This window comes from Vespula vulgaris, chromosome 13 (assembly GCF_905475345.1).
Source record: "Vespula vulgaris chromosome 13, iyVesVulg1.1, whole genome shotgun sequence".
Classification (NCBI taxonomy): domain Eukaryota; kingdom Metazoa; phylum Arthropoda; class Insecta; order Hymenoptera; family Vespidae; genus Vespula; species Vespula vulgaris.
In genome coordinates this window covers 1205001-1230000 of record NC_066598.1, presented here as the reverse complement: position 1 = coordinate 1230000, position 25000 = coordinate 1205001, and the positions used below count along the sequence as shown (strand labels likewise).

General features: G+C 28.2%; 4 protein-coding genes and 1 long non-coding RNA gene across 7 annotated transcripts in view; all 5 read right to left on the bottom strand.

The window, feature by feature from the left end:
* The window catches only part of LOC127068470 (longitudinals lacking protein-like), a 4355-nt gene extending 216 nt beyond the window's left edge, over positions 1-4139 (bottom strand). The window contains exons 1-3 of the mRNA XM_051004727.1: positions 4075-4139; positions 3280-3331; positions 1-1802 (exon numbers count right to left, since the gene is read on the bottom strand). The exon at positions 1-1802 is cut by the window's left edge and continues 216 nt beyond it. Of these exons, the coding sequence (XP_050860684.1) occupies positions 1528-1802; positions 3280-3331; positions 4075-4125 (378 nt within the window). The 5' untranslated portion in view covers positions 4126-4139 and the 3' untranslated portion in view covers positions 1-1527. The remainder of the gene's footprint in view (positions 1803-3279; positions 3332-4074) is intronic.
* Positions 4140-5146: 1007 nt separating this feature from the next.
* LOC127068489 (uncharacterized) lies at positions 5147-11729 on the bottom strand. Its single transcript, XR_007782947.1, has 2 exons — positions 6488-11729; positions 5147-5950 (listed from the first exon to the last, which is right to left on the bottom strand). It is a non-coding gene; the product is annotated as an uncharacterized LOC127068489 (long non-coding RNA).
* A 7-nt stretch (positions 11730-11736) lies between these two features.
* On the bottom strand, positions 11737-17697 carry LOC127068456 (zinc finger protein 254-like). 3 transcript variants are annotated; one of them, XR_007782920.1, is made up of 5 exons: positions 17459-17686; positions 17044-17355; positions 14122-14424; positions 13496-13593; positions 13338-13420 (listed from the first exon to the last, which is right to left on the bottom strand). XR_007782920.1 is itself a non-coding variant. In XM_051004701.1 (4 exons), the coding sequence occupies exons 2-4, from the start codon at positions 17231-17233 to the stop codon at positions 13227-13229; spliced, it is 687 nt and encodes a 228-aa protein (XP_050860658.1). In that variant the 5' UTR covers positions 17234-17355; positions 17459-17697; the 3' UTR covers positions 11737-13226. The 3 variants fall into 3 exon arrangements, 2 of the variants coding, with proteins under 2 accessions (XP_050860658.1, XP_050860659.1); XM_051004701.1 differs by lacking the exon at positions 13496-13593 and having other exon boundaries at positions 11737-13420; positions 17459-17697; XM_051004702.1 differs by lacking the exon at positions 13338-13420 and having other exon boundaries at positions 13434-13593.
* A 2131-nt stretch (positions 17698-19828) lies between these two features.
* The window catches only part of LOC127068530 (zinc finger Y-chromosomal protein-like), a 10232-nt gene continuing 5060 nt past the window's right edge, over positions 19829-25000 (bottom strand). Inside the window, exons 3-5 of the mRNA XM_051004811.1 lie at positions 23775-24095; positions 22144-22455; positions 19829-20172 (exon numbers count right to left, since the gene is read on the bottom strand). Of these exons, the coding sequence (XP_050860768.1) occupies positions 19829-20172; positions 22144-22455; positions 23775-24095 (977 nt within the window). The remainder of the gene's footprint in view (positions 20173-22143; positions 22456-23774; positions 24096-25000) is intronic.
* LOC127068415 (longitudinals lacking protein, isoforms A/B/D/L) overlaps positions 21710-25000 on the bottom strand; it is a 132812-nt gene continuing 129521 nt past the window's right edge. Inside the window, exons 11-12 of the transcript XR_007782912.1 lie at positions 24983-25000; positions 21710-22455 (exon numbers count right to left, since the gene is read on the bottom strand). The exon at positions 24983-25000 is cut by the window's right edge and continues 969 nt beyond it. The gene's annotated coding sequence lies outside the window, so the exon portion shown is untranslated. The remainder of the gene's footprint in view (positions 22456-24982) is intronic.

The following is a 25000-nucleotide window of genomic DNA, read 5'->3' as shown; positions in this document are numbered from 1 at the left end:
CGACTATGTTATTTGTTCTTTTTTTCCTTTCCTTTTTTTTCTCAAAATCTTATAATATTATATCAAAAGAACAAGTGTGATATTTTGATCTAGATTAGGATTGGTATTATCATAGGAGAAAAAGGAATGCTTGGTATTAGATAGATTGACAGAACAAAAATAAAAACAGAAACGAAAAAGAAAAGATGACTTATTGAAATCTTTAAAGCAATACTTATTGTTTGTCCCGTTAATGGGATCATGATTGAAAAGTAAATTAGGAGAAAAGAATAGACAAATATAGGAAAAATGATTTTCAATGATCATCCTGACGATGGGATCGGTTCAGAGGATGATCGGTAGAGTATGATGACGTGGAGGGGGGAATATTTTATTTAATTTTTATTTCTCTCGATTATTTTGAGCTACACAGAGCTCGCACGCGATATACCATTACCATTATCATCATCATCATCATCATCATCATCATCATCATCATTTTTTGTATTCCTTTTTTTCTTTGTTTTTTCTCGGGGTGGGAGATTTCTTTTTTTCTCCTATATATTCTAAATTTATTTTAGAGTACCTAACGCGAATAGGAATTGGACTGACACTTGTGTGTATGTGTATGTGTATGTGTGTGTGATTTTTTCTTCCTTTTTTTATAAAATTATTAACTTAATATTAATTATTATTACTTAATTTATATATTAAAAGAGAAAAACAATCTGTAAAGGACGAGAAAAAGAAAAAGAGAAAGAAACGAACTATTAATCGATGAAATGTTCATACGAAAAAGAGAAATAAAGAAAGAAAGAAAAAAGAAAGAAAGAAAGAAAGAAAGAAAGAAAGAAAGAAAGAAAGAAGAAAGAAAGAAGAAAGGTATTTTTTGTAAGCATTAGTATTGTTCTCAAACTAAATGAATGATACAAAATTTGTTGGATACCATTTAGTATCATCAAAAATTTAATAGTATCTCTCTATCGTCGTTTTAAATTCTCAACAAATAGATATTAGTTACGAACAATTGCATGTAATATAATAATGATTATAATGTATAAACAATATTTTCATATATATATATATATATATATATATATATATATATATATATATATATATCTCGTATATCTTCACGATCGTCACAGTGTATCAAAGCCGTACTACCTATATACATAAAAAGACACATACATATGTATATATCATCGATCTATCTACATAACGAACGTTATTTATATGTACAATGTTGATATATATATATATACGTATATGTATATATACATATGTATGTATATATATATATATATAATCTTTATTAATGAACTCTATTAAAATGACAACTATGGCAGAAATAAAATATAAAACTCGCTTTGGAGATCTAGGCAAGCTAAGGCTAATCGATGATGATACTTCTAATCAATGAAAATCCTAACAATATTGTTTTTATTATTTCTTATTTCTTTTTTGTTGGTTGTATTATTATTGTTGTTGTTGCTGTTGCTTGTTGTTGCTTTTGACGAGTAAGTTAATTTTCTTTTTGTTCTCTTCCTAATTTGTTGCATTCATGGACGAAGACAATTTGTTCCCGTTTGGCAATGCGTAAAACTCGTTTAACAATTTCATATGTCTCCCATTGAGATGAGTGTTCAAGCTGGATTTATGCTTCGTTCTGTAGGGGCACAACGGACAATGAAACTTCGGCTCGACCCCACACTCGTGTTTAAGATGCCTAGCCAAACTTGAGTAATAATGATAGACCTTGCCGCAGTTCTTGCAGGGATAGGTGACCTTCTGGCAACTTATGTAACCCAACGCTCTTAAATCTGAAAAAATAAAATATGAGGATAGACGATTAGTAATTGCGTGAACTCGAAATCGTGTCCTTTCTCTTTTGTCGCGTAATAGAAAGAAGAACGAAAAAAAAAAAAAAAGAAACAGAGAAAAAAAAATAATGTGAAAGAAAAAAAAATATATAAACGTGAAATAATTTAAGAGTAAATGAAAAAAGAAAGGATACTCTTTTCAGAAGAAAACAAAAAAAAAAAAAAAAAGAAAAAAAATCTCACGATCTTATGGTGTCCATCGAGAAACGAGAGAAAAAGAAAATTAAAAATAAAAGAAAAAATAAAAAAAAAGGAAAGAAGGACTTTTCTAACAACACTGTATATAACTGTATGTACACTATGTAAAAATAAATGTATAATCATTCGTACTGGGGTTGAGGATAAAATGTAGTATTGACATATGTTTATTAGATATCTCGATCTAATCGTGATGTTGTTTAGAAGTATCCTAAATGTTTTCTATTTTTTTTTCTTTTGGAGTTGGGGCGGTAGGGGAGGGTTGTTGATGATGTTGGATAAACCGGAACAATGATATGTTTGGTATATTTCTATCAAATCTATGGATATTGCTTAGAAATATTCTATTTTCTTTTTTTCTTTCTTTCTTTTGTTCTCACTCGCATATATATCTCGAACGATGTGGTTGGGGTTTAGTGAAATCTCATAATTTTTTCTTTATATATATATATAGGTATACAATTCGTCGAATATCGTTTTACAGTTTTCTTCGGTCTGCAGTAAAATTGGAATTAGTAAGAAAGATTTGTTACGTGATTAGTCGTTTGGAAAATAAAAATTAGAATAATTTTTGTTTCTTTTTTTCTGGTCTGGAGAGGTCTAAGATCAAACGATCGTTTAATTGCAACCGTTAATTATTCAATAATCATCGAATGACTTGATGATTCGTCCAAGTTAGATTTATGAAAAGAATTGAGAAGAAAAAAAAAGAAGAGAAAAAGAAAAAGAAAAGAAAAAAGAGGGGAAAAAACAGAAGATGAAAAAGAAAGAAAAGGAGGATGAAAATTAAAGTCGTTTTAAAAAATCGTCCATTTTTTACAGGGACGATTAGAAAAAATCGGAGATATCGTTCAGATCACATAGTCATCAGACATTCTCCATTCCTTTTTATCTTATGCTCCTTTGTGCATAGATTGAGTAATTATATTATTATATATTAAACATATTAATTTTTATATTTAAATTATATATTCATATGTCTATTAATAATAATAATGATAATAATAATAATAATAATAAAAATAATAATAATAATAATAATAATAGTAATAATAATAATAATAATAATAATAATAATAATAATAATAATAATAATAATAATAATACGCTAATTTCCTCTTGCTTCTTTTTTGTGATATTTTTAATATAAGTAAGTAATCTATTTAAAATTTTAATTATTATATATTCTATAGAGGCACATATATACATATATAATTACATTTGAAGGATACCCCGATACGAATCGTTGCAATATTCTCATTGAAGAATTTCTGAAATCAAAATTCATATGGGACGATATTAATTGAACTGTAATTATAATAATAATAGACAAGATATTCTAGTGGATACTTTAACGATGATCTTTTACCAAAAGGTCTATTGAATATACAATTTCTAAAATAATATAAGAGATAGAAAAAAGAAAAGAAAAATTTTAAAAACAAAACATTTACGATAAGCTAATATGAATAATTTATTTTACATGAAACTGCAAATTTTCCAAAGAAGGAAGAAAAAAAAGGAGATTAGAAAAAGATGTAAAAATTATTACGATTCAGAGTATACATAATACGTAAAAATACAGAGTCAATGATTATGAAAATTGATTATGTTTTTTCTTTTTTTTTTCTCTTACAATATAGATCGATTTAATGCAAAATAAATAATCAATATAATTCTTGTAAATTGTTCATTTAGATAATTTACTAGGCTGCATACATATCCGTTTATCAAAAAAAAAAAGAGAGAGAGAGAGAGAGAAAAAGAGAGAAAGACAGAGAGAAAAAAGAGAAAAGAAAAAACGAATAAAAACCAAATTAAATTTCGAAGATTGCCTATTGAAACAATTTCATAGTGATATTTAAACACGATGATCATAGATCTCTTGATCACACGAAAGCGATAACTCGCACGAAATTAATCGTAATGATCTTTAATTATTACGAAAGATCTTCGTAACTTATCGCAAAGATCATTTTACTCGAAACGCAGCTTCCAAAGCAATATCTCTCACGTATTTCAGGCTCGCATGTATATCTGCTCGAAATCGTCGTTCTTCGTCCATGATGATCGTAGGATCCTGAAACATGAACAGAAAATTATTGTAGGTAAGTTCATAAAATAGTATTCTTGAAAGAGAATGTGTCCCTTCCAAAATAAAAAAAAAATATATATATATATATGCATCTTTAAAAAAAAAAAAAAGAAACATAAAGAAATTCTTTCATCATAATCATTACGCAATCACCGCATCAAATTTTGTTCGGATGAATGAACATCGTACAATGAATGATTTACAATATCTTAAGAAAAAAAAGGAGAAAGAAAAAAAACATTTAAAATTTCACAATCATCTCATATTTTTATCAGAGCTCGATCAGTACAGATAATGTCGATAATTTGAACGCGTGATTGTTCCAAAAAATTTCTAAGCGATGTTAAAAAAGAAAAAAAAAGAAAAATCCATCGTCATTGAGCAATCGAACAGTTAACTATGATAATAGAAAGGACAACATTCGTCTTTCTTTCGTCCATAATTAAACTTCGTTTGTTCGACGAGACGACAATACGTTTCGAGATGAGAATACGAGATTTGAGGACAGTTTGAAAACTGTTATCTATCTGTTCTCTCTATTTCGAAAGTTTCTTCTTCGTTTAGGAGCTATTATAGTAAACTTCCTAGTTTCCTCTGACTATCCACAAATAATATATCTGATTTATCTCGTCGTTATTGTCCTCCAGAATGAGTTGGCCCTGAAACAGATATCGATTCGTATCATCAATTTCGTGATTATCATTAGATATGTCCTTGGACAAATATTCTTGATACATACACACACACATACACGCGCATACTTTCTCTCTCTCTCTCTCTCTCTCTCTTTCTCTCGCTCATGATGAATAATATATTGGAAAAAGGTAAAATAAAATACGAAGAAATTGCATGAACGATATTAAAAAGAAAATATTGATATATACGTATATGTAAAAGGACAATGTTTATATATTTTATTTTTTTCAACATTCTTTTTTCTTCATAATGATTACGATAATAGGATTAAAAATGGAGAATGAACGAGTGGAATATTACGACGAGGAAATGAAATATTTATTGTTCGTCATGATACAATGCATTTTACAAATAATTTTTATTAATCTCAGATAAAACATTGATACGTCTCTTTTGGATTGTCGGTTGTTCAACTTCTGTAAGTAAGAAAATTAAGAAACAACAAGAAAAGAAAATAGCTGATGAAATTATTTAAGACCGTAACACTAAAAAATAGCAGTGATAGTAAATAATAATCCTGACAGTAATATTAATTCATCATTGTTCATTAAAAAAGAAAAAGAAAATAAATAAATAAATAAGAAAAAGAAAAATAGGAAGAAAAAAGCCAATGTTTGTTTCAAAATGTTTGAAACCACATCTTTGTTCCTATTTCAATTGGACAATTAATATTTTTGTTGTTAAAGAAAAGAAAAAAAGAAAAGAAAAAGAATAGTCGAATTTGTATTTCAACTTTTGTCGATCTTAACGAGATGACTAACGATCTCTGTCGAATTTTTATGAATACCGTGTACGCCACTAAGATGAACTTTCATATCCCATACACGTTTGGTACGATGATCGCAATATTTACAAGCTACATTTGCCATAACACCGCAATAACGTCTTCTATGTGATTTAAGCCGTGCACAATTAACGAATGACTTGCCACAATTAGAACAAACATAATCGCTCGATCTTCTCGATCTACCATGAAATTTCACGTAATGTTGCTCGATCAATCTACGATTACTTCTTTCCTCTGTTGTCGCAGATGTCGAATCATTCGTCTTCTTAATCTTCATTTTATTCTTCTGAGACGATACGATCCAATGTGAGACTGAAAAGGATCATAGAAAATTTAGTCAGAAATTATTAATCGATAAAAAAGAAAAATAACAACAATGATAACGAAAAACGAGACAAAAATCGATGATGATCTATGATGATCAGACGAATGAAACATTAGAAATGATGATGGGATTATAAATTGTTTGATAATTGTGATGATTAATTAAAAAAAAGAAACAAAAAAAAGGACAGAAAGAAAAAACAAAACGAAAAAAAAAGGAGTAGGATAGACAGAAAATTAAATTAACACACATAGAGATAGATCTATCAAAATAAAGTGGATAGAATGAAAGAAAAAATACGGGAAGAAGAATATAAATATACATATTATTAATGACGATAATAATAATAAAAAGATTAAGGAGAATAATATAGGAATAAAAATAAGAATAATTAATATACATATATAATAATAATAATAATGATAATAATAATAATAATAATGATAATAATAATAATAATAAATGATAATAATCATAATAATAATTATAATAATTATAACGATAAAAGCTAAACTATCAATTACCCAAGTACTCCGATGAATTCGGCAAGCCAGTGAGAGTATGAATAAGTTAGTCACTTTTCTCTGTTTAATGATAAACAAAAACAAAAGAAAAAAAGAAAGGACATCAAAAAGCCTCCAAAAAAAAAAGAAAAATTCGAAAATCGTTTGACGATTAAGAGCAATTTTTTTCTTCTGTTTTTTTTTTTTCTTCTTTAATTGTTCTTAACCAAACTGTTCTTGACTCACGGCCATTACCATTCAGGATCCTTCGAACGAGCTAAGAAGATTCACCGTTTCTCCAAGGTCGCCATCTTTTTTTTTTTCTTTTTTCTTTTCTTGCCCTTGCTTCCCATAAACCCCCAACCCACCCCAAACCCTTCCACCACCATCCCTCCAACGACAGGAGAAAAATTTCATTTTTTTTTCTTTTTTTTTCTGAAAAAAATCTTGGTGTCTCGGCTATCTTTCATAGATATTTTATATATATATATATATATATATATATATATATTTACAGGTGTTTATTCAAAAAAACTAAAAAAAAAGCAATTTTTATGTTGATTTAATGCGGAACATCGTTATACACAGACACACTTAAACCGTTTGAGCGACACGATCGACGATCGATCGCGCTTGGATCTATCGATCTATTGATCTAAAACGAGCGACGAAGATGTATAAAGAGTGAAATCGCGATTACAGATTTTTCTAATCGACGATAAGTCTAATCGAATAATACGACCTTCCTTTTTTTCTTTATCTCTTTTTTTCTTTCTTTCCTTATTTCCTTCTTTCTTTACGAAAATGAAACAACGCGTGACGAAAAACGCGACTGGAGATATTTTTTTTTCCTTTCTTTTTTTTTGTTATTTTTTTCTTTGATCGCGCTGTCTTTAAAAATTTTTTATTTTTTTATTCATCTGTCTCTCTTTTTCTAGCTCTCTTTCTCTCTCTCTCTCTCTCTCTCTCTCTCTCTCTCTCTCTCTCTCTCTCTCTCTTTCTATATATATATGTATATAACTATCGTCGATAAATGATACAACGATGATATTTCTTCCTCGTCGAAGATTAGAATTCAAATTTGGTTTTTTTCTTTATCTTCCTTCTCTTCGTTTTACCTTTTCACTCATTCGCATACACACATATACTCGCTCACATGTTACTTATTAATATTTTCTTCTTTTTTTTCGATTTCATATCCGTTTATGTACAATCTACAGTTTATTTTTTTTTTTTTACTTTTCTAATCCGTTTAATAATCTAATCCGTAGTGTTATTTTTTTCATTAATTCGACAATAATGATCAGAAGATACGAACGAATAAAATTTCGTATGACTTTCAATAAAATCGGCCGTTCGAGCAGTGACAATTTTTTTTTATATTATTATCATTATTATTATTAGTAGTCATAGTATTATTAATTACTATTATTATTATTATTATTATTATTATTATTATTATTATTATTATTATTATTATTATTTTATTATTATTATTTTTTATTATTTTATTATTATTATTATTATTATTATAATTATTATTATTATTATTATTATTATTATCATTAATATTAATATTATTATAATTATTAGGATGAAATATTAGAAAAAAAAGCGTAAAGCTCAAGGTCACCGTCTTTTTTTCTTTTTTTCTTTCTTTGATACCAGGGCAATTTGAGAAACTCGCGCCTTTTTTCTTTTTACTTTAAGAATGAAATTTATATATATATATATATTTATGTATATATATAGATACTAAAAAATAAAACATACACAGGCAAAAAAGCCGCGAATTTATCAAATTGATCTCGTAAATCACTTACTCGAAAGGCTTACGTTTACGTGAAAGGATAATTGTGTTCCTTTTTTTTCGATTATCTTTTAATACTCCTTTTTCTTTTTTCTTTCATTTTCTTGAGAACGATTTGTAAAAAGCCGGCTAATAAAATGGGTATCATAAAATCCTTATGAATTTTTATATGTACGAAGTTTCATTCTAATTTCTTCGCATCGTTAAATCTCTCTCTCTCTCTCACACACACACACACCCTCTCTCTTTCTCTCTCTCTCTCTCTCTCTCTTTCTCTCTCTATTCTCGTTTGAAGTTCTAATTCTTTTTTAAACGATTTAGTTTTCAGGAATATTTTTTTCAGTTTCGCAGAGTTTCTTTTTTTTCTTTTCCTACAGGTTCTGCTTTTTTGTTTATTTTAAAGATTAGAGATAATCTGATACGCTCCATATCTCGTATAATAGTTTTACATGCGATACTTGAACTATTATTTTTATTTTTATTCAATGCATTTTTTTTTTTTTAATTATTCCTTATTATTTCTTTTGATATTCGCCGCTTCGAATTAATTAGTCGACAAATTGTATAAAAATAAAGGAACAAGGAAAAAAAAAGAAAAAAGAATCGATCATTAGTTACTCTCGATAGGACGAGACAGGAACTTTCGGAAGTTTCGAGGAAAAAATCGATTGAAGAAATCAAATCTCTTCTTTCTCTTTTCATTTCTTCTTACTTTTTTTCGTAAACATGTAAATCAAAAGGAAAGAAAAGAAAAAGAAAAGAAAAAAAGAAAAAGATATCTGATCTTCCGTAATCGTCTTCTCTTAATTCTAAGATATAACAAAATAAAACAAAGTATATAAAAGAAAAATTAAAAAGGTAAAAGAAAAAGAAAATAAAAATAAAATAAACAACAACAACAAAAAAGAAACAACAACAACAACGAAAAGCTCTAGATTTGATTCTCGTTAGATAGAGGTTTACGTAATTAATTAATTAATTAATTCTTACGTGTCTAATATGGTATCGGTCGATTAAACAAGTTCTAAAAATTAATCATAATCATCATCATCATCATCATCATCAGCATCATCATCATCAGTATCAGCATCATCATCATCATCACTATCATTATCATCATCATCATCATCGTCATCGTCATCATTATCATTATTATTAATTTTTAAATATGTTTTTTATTTATTTATTTTTTTTCAATTTAATCGACCGTCACCAATTCATCGTAATATGCAGAACGATCGTCGATCGATGGTTACACGACGTAATATAATTACTTCGAAATGTAATCACTATGTCGACATATTATTTATCTAATAAGACTATCGAATAAACGAGCGAGATCCTACAGCGTGCGTTATAAAATCTTTATATCTAAGACACCTCCTTTCTAATCGCGACATATCGATGAGATTTATTTTTTTTTTCTTTTTTTTTTCTTTTTTTACTTTTTTCTTATTCATTTCTTCTTCTTTCACTTTCTCTTTTCATCTTCTTCTTCTTCTTCTTATTCTTATTCTTCTTCATCTTCTTCATTTATTTTTATCAAGACGATTCAATCATCCTTCAAAAGTATTTGTCTTGTTAAATACGATAAAATTTAGAAAACATGTTTTACTTTACGCGTGTGTGTCCTTTATTAAAATATAAATGGCACGTACGAATATTGATTAATACTGAATTTATATTTTTCGTATGAAATAAATGATAGCAGATATAATATAGATTTCTTTTCTTTTTAATACGAACTGTAAGTTTGTAAATAAACTACGATTTTTTTTTTTTTAATAAATGAAATCGAAGTTCTCCAAGTATATAAACTGAGGATAATATGAAGTTAATAGTTTGAGAAATTTCTATGAATAAACTATGAATTTCATTTTTATCTCGATTTTTATCCTTTTTTTTCCACTTAAAAGAAAAAAAAAACAAAGAGAAAAAAGAAGCAAAATCTAACGTGTACGAAAAATTTATTGTCTTAAGCAATAATTAGAATCTTCAATATTCGGATTTGTAAACACACACCTGTGTAAAGAAATACGTTTTCTTTTTTCGTACTTAACAATTTTTATTCTTTTTTAAAAATTCTTTTTTTTCTATTTTGAAGGAGAATTAAATCGAACGGGACTAGTAAGTGCTACACGTACGTATATACAAATATCACAAAAACAAGAGACAAGAAAATTAAAAATAAAATAAAATAAAATAACATAAAACAAGAAAAAAGAAACGAAAAAAAAACCACAACGACGATCAGCTGTTTTCTTAAAATCACATGACAAAATATAAAACGATTATTTGTCCTCTTAAAGAAAACGGATCATGACTAAAACGAGTGATTCGTTTCTATTGCCGTTAGAAAAAAGAAAAAAAAAAATGTTAACTTCTTACAAATATATTCGACGTACATCGATTAGGAAAAATTTTATAGGACTTTCAGCACGTGACTAGCGATCGAGATTATATTAATAACGATATATAGTGCACGGCTAAATAATTGCAAAGCGCACACAAGTTTCGTTAATGTCAGGACCGCATTTATAATAAAGCCCAAACTTGGAGCCTCGTTCTGGTAATAATAATATTGCGCTTGGGCCTCCAAAAATATAAATGTGATCCTGATTAAAATTCTCTCGTATAGTCTCGGTTAGTTTGTTTCTACAAATCTTATAATCGATCCTGAAATCAGTCTAAACGCATAATATTTCGAGATCAATTGAAAATAATATAAGAATTAAATAATCTTAATTCAAAAAAATATATATATATAAATAATTAAAATGATAAATTTGATCAGGTGTTCGAGGATCGATCATCGAGTTCCATCAAATAAAAAAAAATGAAATAAATAAATATTAAAAAGAAAAAATAAAATAAAATAAAATAAAATAACAAAAATGAAAAAAGAAGATTAACGCGAGCTATCACACGAAAAAAGGAACTTGTCTATATGATTCTTAGCGAAATGAATTATTTCTTAGGCGATTATTAAAACTCTCTCTCTCTCTCTCTCTCTCCTTACTCTAATTGCACGAACATAAACTTCTATAAAAAAACTTCTGTTTCTTTTGTCGATTTTCTCTCATTTTTCTTTTTCGCGAGAAAAAGAAAATAATCAGAAAACAAAAACGAAACCTAATAAAAAAAAAAAGAAAGTAATAATAAAAAACAAAAAAAAAAGAAAGAAGACAAAAAAGACAACACACTTTACGCGAGACGTTTCAACGCGAGATAGCATCGGTCTACTTGATGTTATGGACCGACAACAGGTGTTTCAAGAAGCTGGCCTCGATCCTCGACCTATAAGGGCAGTACTGACAGGAGAAGTGAGTCTCGAAGGTCACCATTCCGCATCCCATCTTCAGATGTTTTCTCAGATTCGATGCCCAGGCATACATCTGACCGCAACGTGGACAAACGTGCAATCTCGGCCTCATTATCGGAAATAGAGGTGCATCTGTAAAGAAAAATTCATTTCAATAAACGATAATTGCTATTCTTCAATAATAACAATAGGAACAGGTGGACAATCTTTTTTTTTTTATTCGGAGTTCTTGGATCGGTAATAAAGGATAGTAATGGGAACTTGAAAACAAAAAAGGAAAAAAAAAATAGAAAAAAAAAACAGAAAAAATAAAAAAGAAGGAAGATAATAAAACTAATAGAAAAAATAATAATAAATAAATAATCAATACTAACAACAACAACAACAACAATAATAATAGTAATAATAATAATAAGAATATCCATCATCATCGTCATTGCACGCTTATTTAGCTGTCGCAAAATGCAAGAAAACAAATATATTCTCTCGGTGCCTTCTAATAAAAAACATCGAAGCGCATGCCTCGGCTCGAGTATCTTTAAATTTTTCTTTTTCTTCTTGAAAATTTTTTTTTCAATTCGTCTTTTTTTTCTTTCTTTTTCTTGTTTGTTTGTCTGTTCCTTTCTCTTTTTTTTCACTTTCGTTTCCCTCCGTTTTCCTTATTCCATTAAAATATTATAACTTGGAGCTACGATATCCATTCTGTCTTGAAAAAAATCCGAGAGAAAGGGCAAGTACTTAGAAAGATATATATATATATGTGTGTGTGTATATATATATAACGCATTAGAAATAATTTTCTACATCAGACACATCGTTCATGCTTTTCTTGCTCCGAGTCCTTCGGGGAGCAGCCTTCAACAATTACATTGACAATGGCGTGCGTTTCTATATCGTGCATTATTGATACTTACGGTCTACATCAGCTCTAATATATATATATATATATATATATATATATATATATATATATATATATATATATATATGTATGTATGTATGTATGTATGTATATTTGTAGGTATGTGTGTGTGTATGTATATGTGTATAACTGTTAAATCATTCAACCAAAAGCCTCGAGACGTTGATATTCTTCAAATCTGAAAAAAGAAACTCACAAAAGAGATATTATTAGATACATCGTATTAAAACATTTTAATCTAAAAAGTCATAAATATATAGATTGTTTCAAAGCATATAATCGATCTTTAAGATACACGAAAAAGGGTAATGATAATAATAACAACGATCAATGAAGACAAAAGTGATAGGAAAAATTTTCCGTCAGAAAATTTTTACCTTTTTCTCAGCTGTCACTTCTCGAAGGGTCGATAATCAGTTTTGGGATACCCTCTATACATGTGTGTATATATATATATATATATATATATATATATATATATGTCGTATAATAAAGTATAATGAATACAATCGATTTATTATTTTCTTATCAAATAATTATAATCTTTATTGCCATTGGGAATAAAAATTGAAAGAAGATATAGGAGGAATAAAGAAAAAGAAAATCAGAAAAAGAAAACAAAAAAAAAACAACAAAAAAGAAGCAAAAAAGAAACAAAATTACACCAAAATTCAATCGATCTCGTTACAACCGAAATAATACATCGTTAAATGTATTCTTTCTTCTCGCGTATCTTGTGTTTGTTGTAAAAGTGTCTCTTAAGATTCTCCTTGAAGCGTGTTTTGAAGTCGCAGACGATACAAAAAAATTTTGGTGACTTTCCACAAATTTTCTGATGCTGACTTAATGTCTTCTTCCAAACGTAGGAACGTCCACAACTCTGACATGTAAACTTCTTACCTGAAAAATAAAAATTACTAGTCAGTCGAATATTATCGAATGAATATTATATTTCTAAATCAGCAGAATAATCACAGACGTATTCAATGAGATCTTCCTTCGATTCCTCGCCGTTAAATCACGTATGTAAATTTAATTATTTTCTTTATATGAGGACTTCCATGGATAGCAAACTACAGGGATTGGAAAAAGAAAAAACACACAGGTATATACCAAATAATCATTTGTTAAATAAATCCGTTCGAGAGAAATATAAAAAAAAAGAGAGAGAGAGAATTTTATCTGTCGCCAAAAAAAAGAACATAAAAGAAAAGAAAAAATTCATTAAAAATCAATTTACAAATATATATATATGTGTGTATATATTTATATATATATATATATTTCTGAAAACTGATCATATATTTGGTCCTGCAAGATTTAAAAAGACATTCGCAAGTATCAAATCAGGAATTGAAAATAAGAAAAACAAATATAAATCAGACAATTTGTTAAATAAATCATTTGAAAAAGAAAGATATAAATGAAAGAAAAGAGAGAGAGAGAGAGAGAGAGAGAGAGAGAGAGAGAGAATGAGAGCCTTCTCTGTTAATAAGTAATAATATTTGAATTTATTATCTATTGAGAAAAAAGAACTTTTGATAACATTCAGAGACATAAAAACATCAGACAATTTTAATCAGTTTTAAAAATCAATTAACCAAAATGTATTCGTTGTATATGCTTCTGTAAACTGCTCTTGTATTTGGTCCTATGAGGACAATAAGGACAACATTCCTTTGGATCCTTTCCGCATTCGACTCTCAGATGATTCTTCATGTTTCTTAGCCAACGATAACCTTTACCACATCTTGGACATTTGAAGCAACCAGGTTTTCTATCAAGACAGCTACTCAATCTTTGGGATGTCCTAATAGTCGGGCAATACATCATGTATGGTACCTTATATAATCCAGACATTTTCTCCTCATGATTTGGTTGTTGATAGACTGACCAGGTTACCACTGCAAAAGAAACCAAAAAAGGAATAGAGTTAGATCGATATTCATATATGAAATTTGGAATGGATACAATGTCGAACGAGAATAAGAGAGAGAGAGAGAAAAAGAAAGAGATTGGCTGTGTGCTAACTCTACAAACAAATGGACGAACATCTAAATTTCTTAGATACTCTATAACACACGTAGCAACTTAAGTTTTAAACAAATTATGATCTTATCGATATTGTGGATGGAATGAAGAACTTTTCTTTCTTTCTTTTTTTTTGTTTTTTTTCTTTAACTTCGATCAGGAATCCCATCCGACACCATTATTTCAAATAAATTAGTAAATAGATATTAAGTATAATTATAATGATAATTGAAGATTATCTAGAAAACGTACCTGCTTAACAGCTCCATAGATATATATATAAATAAATCAATCAATCAATAAATAAAAGTAAAAAATATCTGAAATTTTTATCGAATTGGAGATAGCAGTTTCAAGTCCTATGTATGTATATATTATATATATATATATATAAATATACATACATATATACATACACACGCACGCACGTACACGTATACCAGCATATATATATATATACATATATATACATATATATATGTATGTATATATATAGCTGTATATCTCGCATTAATATCAATTTAATTATTTTATTTATTAGGTGCGATATTCCTTAAGGATTATCAAGGAGTCTCACAAAGACACAATATACATAAATATACATAATGTTTTCACCAAATGAACAAACTCTTACTATTATATCGAGAATCCATGTTCCAATGATTAGGCTAACGACACTTTGTTCAATGCTTTACAGATAAGAAGAATAAAAAAAAGATGAACAAGAAGAAGAAGGAGAAGAAGAAGAAGAAAAAGAAGAAGAAGTAGAAAAAGAAGAAGAAGAATACATTGCCAATATTATTGATCACTAAAAAGTTAAATCCATTCTTGAATATATTTAGATTAAAAAAAAAAAAAATAAAAAAATAAATTACACACTTTATCATTAAATTCGAAATCTCGGAAATTATAGCTTCTTGTTTTTCATATTTCATAATCGCTCTAACAAACATATCCAAGAACAGGTTTAAGCTAACAAAGCGTCGAGTCAAAATCTTTTTTCTTTTCTTTTTTTTTCTTTTTTTTTGTCATGGTGTCATATCAATGAGATTCTGATTCTCATTAGAAGAACTATCAAATTTTTCGCTGGTTTCGCAATGATAACAGTATGTTCATGGCTGCCGCTCAAATTTATGGGATCAGATCCATTGACGCACGTGTCCTCCTCCTCTCAACCCCAAAAGAAAAATCCAATCATAGGAGTATTTGTGCCCGATTATGGGATAATGATAGTATATTGCCATTTACGAGTTACTTTGATCGCCATTGTGAAATCCGATGATTCATCGTGATTATTCGAACTTCATTAACGTAATTTTTAATCATGGTTATATGAAATTAATACACGATGAATAAACGGACGTATACGTGATAACAGTATTTTGATTGGCTTTCACGTAAACGTTCACACCTAATTATATTTGTTGCTTGACGAGGACAATCTGAGCAATTATTTCATATACAAAATGTTTAATATAAAATTTATGTAATTATTGAAGAACGTCAAATTAATGATAGTTCTACCAGCATAACATTTTTTTTTCCTTTTTTTAATTCAAGGAAGTAACTATTTACATTATATATATATTTTTTTTTCAGAATTTCGTTTACTATCATGTTATTGATCATTGAAAGTGGTTCGAGATGATTTTGTTAGGTTGGAAGCATTCAATACAAGAAGAAAAAAAAAAGAAAAGAAAGGAAAAGAAAATATTGGGGAAACACTAAGATATATATAATCCATCCAAGGAGTCGATTAATTAAAGAAAAAATAAATTAACACGAGTGATTATGACAGAAGGATTATTCGCAATCTTAAAACAAAATTCTAATGCAATTAATTAACTTAACAATGATCCACGTAAATATGTTCCTGAATTAAACAATTTACTTGAATCATGTGGTTAATTGGTACATTAATGTTAAGTTCACCAATACTGATTTTGACTGGTTGGATGGATCATTAAGTTTGTTAATTCTAATTATATTCGATTGACTACAGTCTACGTTGAGAGCGTTCGATTACGAATAACTATAGTCGTTTACGAAAAACAAAAAGAAAAAGAAAACAAAACCCAAAAAAAGAACAAAAAGGACCAAACGAAAAATCGTACGTCAAACAAATATTTCATCGTTTTTAAAAATATGTCATCCATTTCGCGCAGGGCGATGATATCGATCATTCTCTCTCTTCGATACTATCGAATAATTTTTTATTTTGATCGTTTTACCAGAATTTCTAAATGTCATTCTGTTCATCTACGACGAAGATACAAGAGAAAAAGGGAGAGCAAGAGAGAAAGAGAGAAAGAGAAAGAAAAGGGAAGCAAGAACAATCGAAATTAGATATTGGACTCAATCGACTAATCGACTTTAATCTAATCTGGGTCTAATCGTGGACCCACGAAATCACGATAACAATAATCATTAAGCGGTACTGGAGAAGACGTTCTTTCCTGGATGATTCGTTCTTATGTGCTGATAAAGATTACCACGTTGTTTGGTACGATGAACGCAGTAAGGACACTTGAATTGTGGTTCCTTGCCACATTCGTGTCTGGTATGTCTCAACAACGTAGCACGATGCTGATAACCCTTTCCACATTTTTCACATCGATAAGGAAAATCGATTCTCTGCTTGGCTAGCCACAAAGTAGCCAAATCTTTGATCAATGGCATCATCGGGTAACCACAATTTCTCGGTAGAAGATTCTTCGGTAGTATAGCGCGGGGATGTTGTTGTTCTTGTTGTTGTTGTTGTTGTTGTTGTTGTTGTTGCTGTTGTCGTCTCCTTGTTGTAGTACCTGGAAGTGAGAAGCAAAAAAAAAATACGAATCACGTTAGTCACGTAAGATTAAACACGATTTTTATTATCATCGATCGCGATTCATTTCATTTCATATCTACCTGTTTTTCAGTTCTTTTCTTTTTTTTCATTTTTATTTATTTTTATTTATTTGTTTATTTCTTTTTTATTTTATTTCATTCTTCTCTCTTCGTTCAACTTTTTCCATTTAACTTAATATCAAACGAAATGTTTCCATATGGATTACATCGAAATCAATTTTTTGTACCTATATTTCTTTACTCATATAATATTTTATATATACATATATATATATGTATATGTATATATATATATATATATATATATATATATATATATATATATATATCAATGACCAATGAAAATATTTACTTTTATACATTTGTACATTATACATGAATAATATATATGTGTGTGTGTATATATATATATATACACACCATGCATGTTATTACACCATGCTATTTACCGGACGGTAATTGATTCTGTGAAAACTAAATAAAAAAAAAAGAAAAAGACAACTTAAAAAAAAATCATATGAAATAAACAGTAACATAACCATGATTGATGCATCTTATTCTATAGTTTTTGTTTTGTTTTATATGCATAAGCGTTTAGATGAAATATATTCAATATATATATATACATATATATAGGGTGAAACAATAATTTCGATTACCTTAAGTATCTCGATTTTTTTTTAGATATATAGAGAAACTTTATTTACAAAATTCTATGGTATGGAAGGTTCATAATATGGCAGTAATAATTTTTTTATAAGTGGGCACATAAACAATATATAAAGGTCAATTGGGTTTTTTAAAATGAAATCTATACTTTTGACGTCATTGGTCGATGCAGTTTGACACACTGTATAAAAAAGTATTGACCGATATAAGTCGAAAAATTATTAATTGTGAAGATAATTCACCAATAAAGCTCTTTCGGATTTTTCTTCTTCCAATTTCGTAGGTTGGTTATTATTAATAAATCTTCTATCCTTTTTTTTAAATAAACAAAATAAAATTTATATGATTATAATAAAAATTTTGATGTTTTCATTATAGTTATGTTCCTATTATGAAAGAAAAGAAAAAAAATCAATTTTAAAAATTATTAACAAAAGCGATTTTATTATAACAATATTACTGCAATATTTAAATAAATAAAGGATAAATTATGCTTGAAAATGGCGTTGGTTTCAAGTCTCTACGACTTTTCGTTCCGAAGATATCGCCTCCGAAAGATTTCCATTCATAAGTCGCGCGGTACAGCTGTTCGTAGTAATAGTAGTAGTAGTAGTACGGACGTAGTAAATTCTCGGAATTTATATAGGTCAGTGTGTCACCGAGTAACAATGAATGAAATGTAGGTCAGTGACCTAATTTAAGTGTCTTATATTTAAACGGATATATCTCCGGAACTAGAAGTCGTAGCGACGTGAATCAAATATCGTTTTAAAGGGCGAAATTTTCTCTATTTTTACAAATTGTTTATAAATAATTAACAATTTGTTATAAACAATTTGTTATAAACAATTTTTATAAACAAATTCTTACGAACTAAATTCATCTTACTTTGCCAAAAAACACAAAAATTCAGACTGCTGCTGATTTATAAATTTACATAAATCAATAAATAATTAATAAACAAATTAATTTTTCATATTAATAATATCCACATTTTTCAATTGGATGGAGATATTTCCAAGACTAAAAATCATAGAAAGTCGAAAAAAATACCATTTTAAATGGCAGAATTTTCTCTATTTCTTTATTTATTGTTAATAATTAATTAATAATTTGTTAGAAACAATTTTTATAAATAAATTCATTACGAACTTTCTTCATCTTATTTTCTCAAAAAGAGTATTCAAACTACGATTAAATTTATAAATAAAAATAATTAATAAACAATTTACTTTTTTCCCGAATAAACAATTTCTTTTGCTAAATCATTAAGAATCACGTTTTCCAATTACTACTACTTACTATTACTCTTACTACATTTGCAATCGCATTTCTCTACATTGTTTATCAACGATATTTATATTAAAACATCTCCTAAATTAATAATTTTTCAACATATATGAAATAATAATTTTTTTATAAAAAATGTCGAATTTGACCGACTAATGCAATCCAAAACGTATGATTACATAAGAAAATTCATTCAACTTACATAAGTCCACCTATGAAAAAATTATTACTGCCATATATATAATCCCTTACATATCGTATTGATCCACCCAATATATATATATATATATATATATATATATGTATACACAATATATATATATACATATATATATATTATATATATATATATTATATATATATACATTATATATATATATATTGCATTAAAAGAAATAGCCCTTTTTCTTTATCAAACAATAGTTTGTTAATTAAATTTAATTAATTAGCAAAAAGCAATATCGTCTCTAATTAACGTCTTGATGAATCCTCTTCTTCCAAAGTTATTTCTAAACACGGAGAAGTCATCATCTCCAATACAGCGATACGATGACTTGGATGAACGTTTCTAATGTGTTCATGAATTTGTTCGATACCATTCATGGTTCTCTCGCAATAAGGACACATTCTTTTCGCTTGAAATCCACAAACTGTGATCATGTGTAATCGTAAATCTTGAGTGAACTGAAAGCTCTTGAAACATTTCGGACAAAATATTTCATATATGTCTCTATCACTATTTATTCTACGTCGACCTTCATCTTCATTTTCTTCCTCCGTTCTTCTATCCTGATCGTCAACGATCATGTATGAACCTAAAAAAACAAGGAAATCTTATCAGAATTATGAAATTCTAATCGACATACGATCTTGATGAACTTGTTACGACTCAATTCGACGAGGGAATGATTAGCTTAAGTACGATAGGTGATTGAAAGAAAAAAAAGAAAAAGAAAAAAACGAAAAATCGTCGAATCGTAAATGACGATAATGTGATAAAAATCTTATGATAACAGAGAAAATACTAAATTTTTGTTTTCTCTTCTTTTTCTTGACTAAATATTATTATTACTATTTATTATTAATATTTATTATTATTATTATTATTATTATTATTATTATTATTATTATTATTAATATTCGTTTTATTTATTATATATAACTCGGGTATTAGGTGTTTTTTTTATTTATTTTTAAGTTTTTCCATAAAAATATTATACGTGATTCAGGTCCCTTTATCTTCTAGTTAGAATGTATATATAAAATAAAAAACAAAAAAAAAACAAAAAAAAGAAGCAGAAACAAAACTAAAATGTTTCGTCTTGTTTTGTTAATAGATTGCAAACAACCATAATAAAAATGGGAAGGATAATACAGGTAGATTTGAATTCAAATCATGAACATACATACATACTCACAAATACACACTCTCTCTTTCTCTCTCTCTCTCTCTCTTTCTCTCTCTCTCTCTCTCTCTCTCTCTCTCTCTCTCTTACACACATCCACTCGATTCAAATAAACGCATCAAGTGTTCGCTCAAATATATAAGTAATAATTCTATATAAGTAATAATAATTTACAACTCTTGCGATACGAATTGTGTTCATCGAAGACATAATCTTGAAAATTTATACAAAAATATTATTCACAAATGTTGGAAGTTAATGATCTATCATAAACTGTGATAGAAAGTCACGATTAAAATAAAAAAATATTTTTTTTTCAAAATAATAATAATGTGATTACAAAAAGAACAATAAATTGTCAAATTTTTCAGACGCATGATCCATTTACTAAAATGGAAATATCGTAAAAATCTCTCTCTCGTCGTTTAACAAAAATTAGTCCAATATTGTCGTTCATATATACATACATATATATGTATGTATGTATATATATATATATATAAATATATATATGTATGTATGTATATACACATACACATAAACGAAACACAATTATAATCGAAAACATAACACTTTCTTTGTCGTGATAAGAGTCAACTCTTATCAAGGATGGACTGATAATAATAATTAGGAAAGAAAAAAGAAGAAAAGAAAAATCATCTCAGTCCCTACTGAGATTAAATTGACCGATACACGCACTTATTTTGGTGTATAAAAAGTTAAACCTATTGATGGGTACACGTACTTGAAGGGAGAGGAGACACTGATTGCAAAAATGACAACAGTTTTGTTTTATCAGCAATAGTTTTGAAGATACAAAACATATTGGATTGTATGACAATCTATAATGATAAATAATGAATCACATGAAATTCTCTAAAATGGAATTTCTGTCAGATGTTCAGAAAAATCATAATTAGAAAAAAAGAAAGAAAGGTATTATAAACTTTATTATATCAAATTATAATCTCTTGTATAAATCATTATTCATATCGGCTTATATCAAATATATTATTTTTAATATTACACTATCAAATGTACCCAAGAATAGATTTAACGTGAGAAGTATCAAATCGAAACCTTCTTCTTTTTTCTTTCTTTCTTTTTTTATTTTGTTTTCTTTTTTTTTTGTCCTTCACCCGCATTATCGATGACAAAAATATCGTCGAAGTTTCTTTTCTTTTTTTCTCTTCTTCTTTTTTTCTTCTTTTCTCTTTTCTCCTTTTTGAAAAGAGAATTATCTATAAATAATTGTCCGGATTTGATTAAATATACAGTAGCGCGATAATGTAGCACGATAACCGGGGACAATCGTCGATGATAATTTCTGATATCAATGAGTTGACTTTAAAAATCAATTCAAATCGATAACATAAACACTTTGTCCACGATGACATTGCCTAATGTGTCTATAAACGTGTCCACGTTGTTTCATCCTAGCGGCACAATAAGGACATTGTATTTTCGGTTCCTGACCACATTCGAATTTGGTATGTCTTTTGAGATGCCATGCATGAATGTAACTTTTCGAACACTTTGAACACGTGTGTCTGTTCACATCACGCAAAGATGAACTTCTTCGTCTACTAGCGACCAATGGCTTCTCCTCCTCGCAATCGAAATCCTTAGAGTCCTCCATCACGACCGCGCACAAGTTTTTCAAGTCGTCCTCGACCTTGATCCTCTTCGTATCTAAAAAGATAAAAAGAAAAGGCAGGCGTTAGTGAAAATAAAAACGATTACGTGAACCTCTATACAATCTTTTCGTTTGCTTGTTTGTTCGTTTGTTTGTTTATTTTGTTCTTTTTTTATTTTTCCTTCTCGTTTTTCATTTTTTCACCATAACAATATATATATGCATATATATATATATATATATATATATATATATATATATTAAAGAAAAAAAATAGAAAAGAAAAAAAGGGAAGTGGAAGAAAAGAAAGAGAGATATTTCATTGCAAATAGAATTTTTCAAACAATTTTAACAAAAGTCACAATGAGTTATAACAGACGATCGGATCTAAAAGAGTAGAATAAAAAGAAAATAGATAAATAAGTAAATAAATAAATGAATAAATAAATGAAAACCAGGAAAAAAAATAATGAAAGAAGGAAAGAAGATAGGTCAAAGAGAGAGACAGACAAAGAAAAAGAGAGAGAGAAAGAGAGAGAGGAGAGAGAGAGAGAAAGAGAAAGAGAAAGAGAGAGAGAGAGAGAGAGAAAGACAGAGAGAGGAAATATGCATGGAGACAAACACAAAAAATGAAAAGGAAAAGAAACAGAAAAAACAAAAAGGATTAGGAGTGTTAAAAAAAGAGATAAAAAATAGATATATATATATAGATAGATAAATACAAAGATGGATAAATAGATAGATAACACGATTGAGAACGATTTTATTCGATCGAACGTACAATCCGAAAAAAGATAGATAGATAGATAGATAGATAGATAGATAGATAGATAGATAGATAGATAGATAGATAGATAGATAGATAGATAGATAGGTAGATAGGTAAATAGATAGATAGATAGGTAAATAGATAGATAGATAGATAGGTAAATAGATAGATAAATAGATAGATAGATAGATAGATAGATAGATAGATAGATAGACGGATAGATAAATAGATAGAATGAATGAGCTAATGTTTATACAAACATTTTTATAAACGTTTCGTCGATCGATATATCAAAAAATGACGAAGTACATAATTAAAAAGAATAAGAAATTAAGTGAGCTGGTGGGTGAAGGTATAGGGTGAGTTTAAATGGTAGAGGAGAGAGTGGTTAGAAGATTAGGATATTTTTCTTTTTATCTTTTTTTTGTTTGTTTTTTCCATTTAAAGGGGTTGGAAGATTTGAGGAACGTGGAAGATTCTTTTTCCATGGGGGAAGAGAATTCGTTAAACACTTTATTGGATCGAATCTACACAAGAGATTTCATCATCCTCGTCATCATCATTATCATCATTATCATCATCAAGGCGAATCAATGATGTAAATACGTTGTCCAGTATGCTTCCTACGTATGTGTTCGTTAACATGAGCTCTTTGTTTACTTCGTGTACCGCAGTATGGACATTTAAAACGTGGTGCAAGACCACACTCGTAACGTAGGTGACGTTTTAAGCTTTTTATCACTGTATAACCATTCCCACATTTAGGACAGACATGATTATTCCTCTTGATATCACGACAACGTCTCGTACTAGTTACTCGTACTGGATTTTCGACGTTAACATCAGCTTTCCTATTGTCACGATGATTATTCCCATGAACGTTCGTCGGACCATAATTTCCATAAAGCAAACGTAGAGAACGTTCCACTGAAAAAGTAAAACGATAGAGAGTATTAGAGAAAAAAGTAAATACGCTTCATTCATAGACAAATACGATCAATTTTATATATATATATTCCGTATTTTTTTTTCTTCTTTTCTTTCTTTTTTCAGTTTTTTCTTTTTTTTTTATTTCTTATTTATTTCGTAAGTAAAAAGGTACATTCTCGAGATTTTCTAAAAAAAAAAAAATAAATAAATAAAAAAGAAACAGCATTCTATGTTCGTATGAACATGATTACAGAACATGACTTAGATTTTTAGCAAATTAAAAACCGTATATGTCTATATATGTATAATATATATATAAATATTTAAAAAAATAAAAAAATAAATAAATAAAACTAAATGAAACAAACATGCACGTGTTCGTCGTGCTCGGGCCTTTCGAAGCTGGACATACCATTTGTCGCAATTTCTCAAGAGAAAATTTGGGGGCGAGAGGGGCTAGAGGAAGGGAAGCTAAAAAACGAGGAATAGAATACGTGCACGTGAATATATCGAGAGAGAGAGAAAAAGAGAGAGAAAGAGAGAGAGAGAGACAAAGAGAGAGAAAGAGAGAGATAGGGAGAAAGAGAGATAGAGAGAGAGAGAGAGAGAGAGAGAGAAAGAGAGAGAGAGAGAGAGAATAACGATCATGACACATCGATAGTTTTTAATAATAATAGTAATAATAATAATAACGTATATTAGAATTTCTTTGTCCTTTTGATGAAAATGAAATCTTTTATTTTTTCCGTGAGTGTCTATGTACATACGTACGTATGTATGTATATATGTATGTATGTATGTATGTATTTATCTATGTATGTATCTATGTATGTATGTACGTATGAATGAATGTATATAAAATATACAATAATAAGTTTGATTACCTTGATAAAACCACGTGC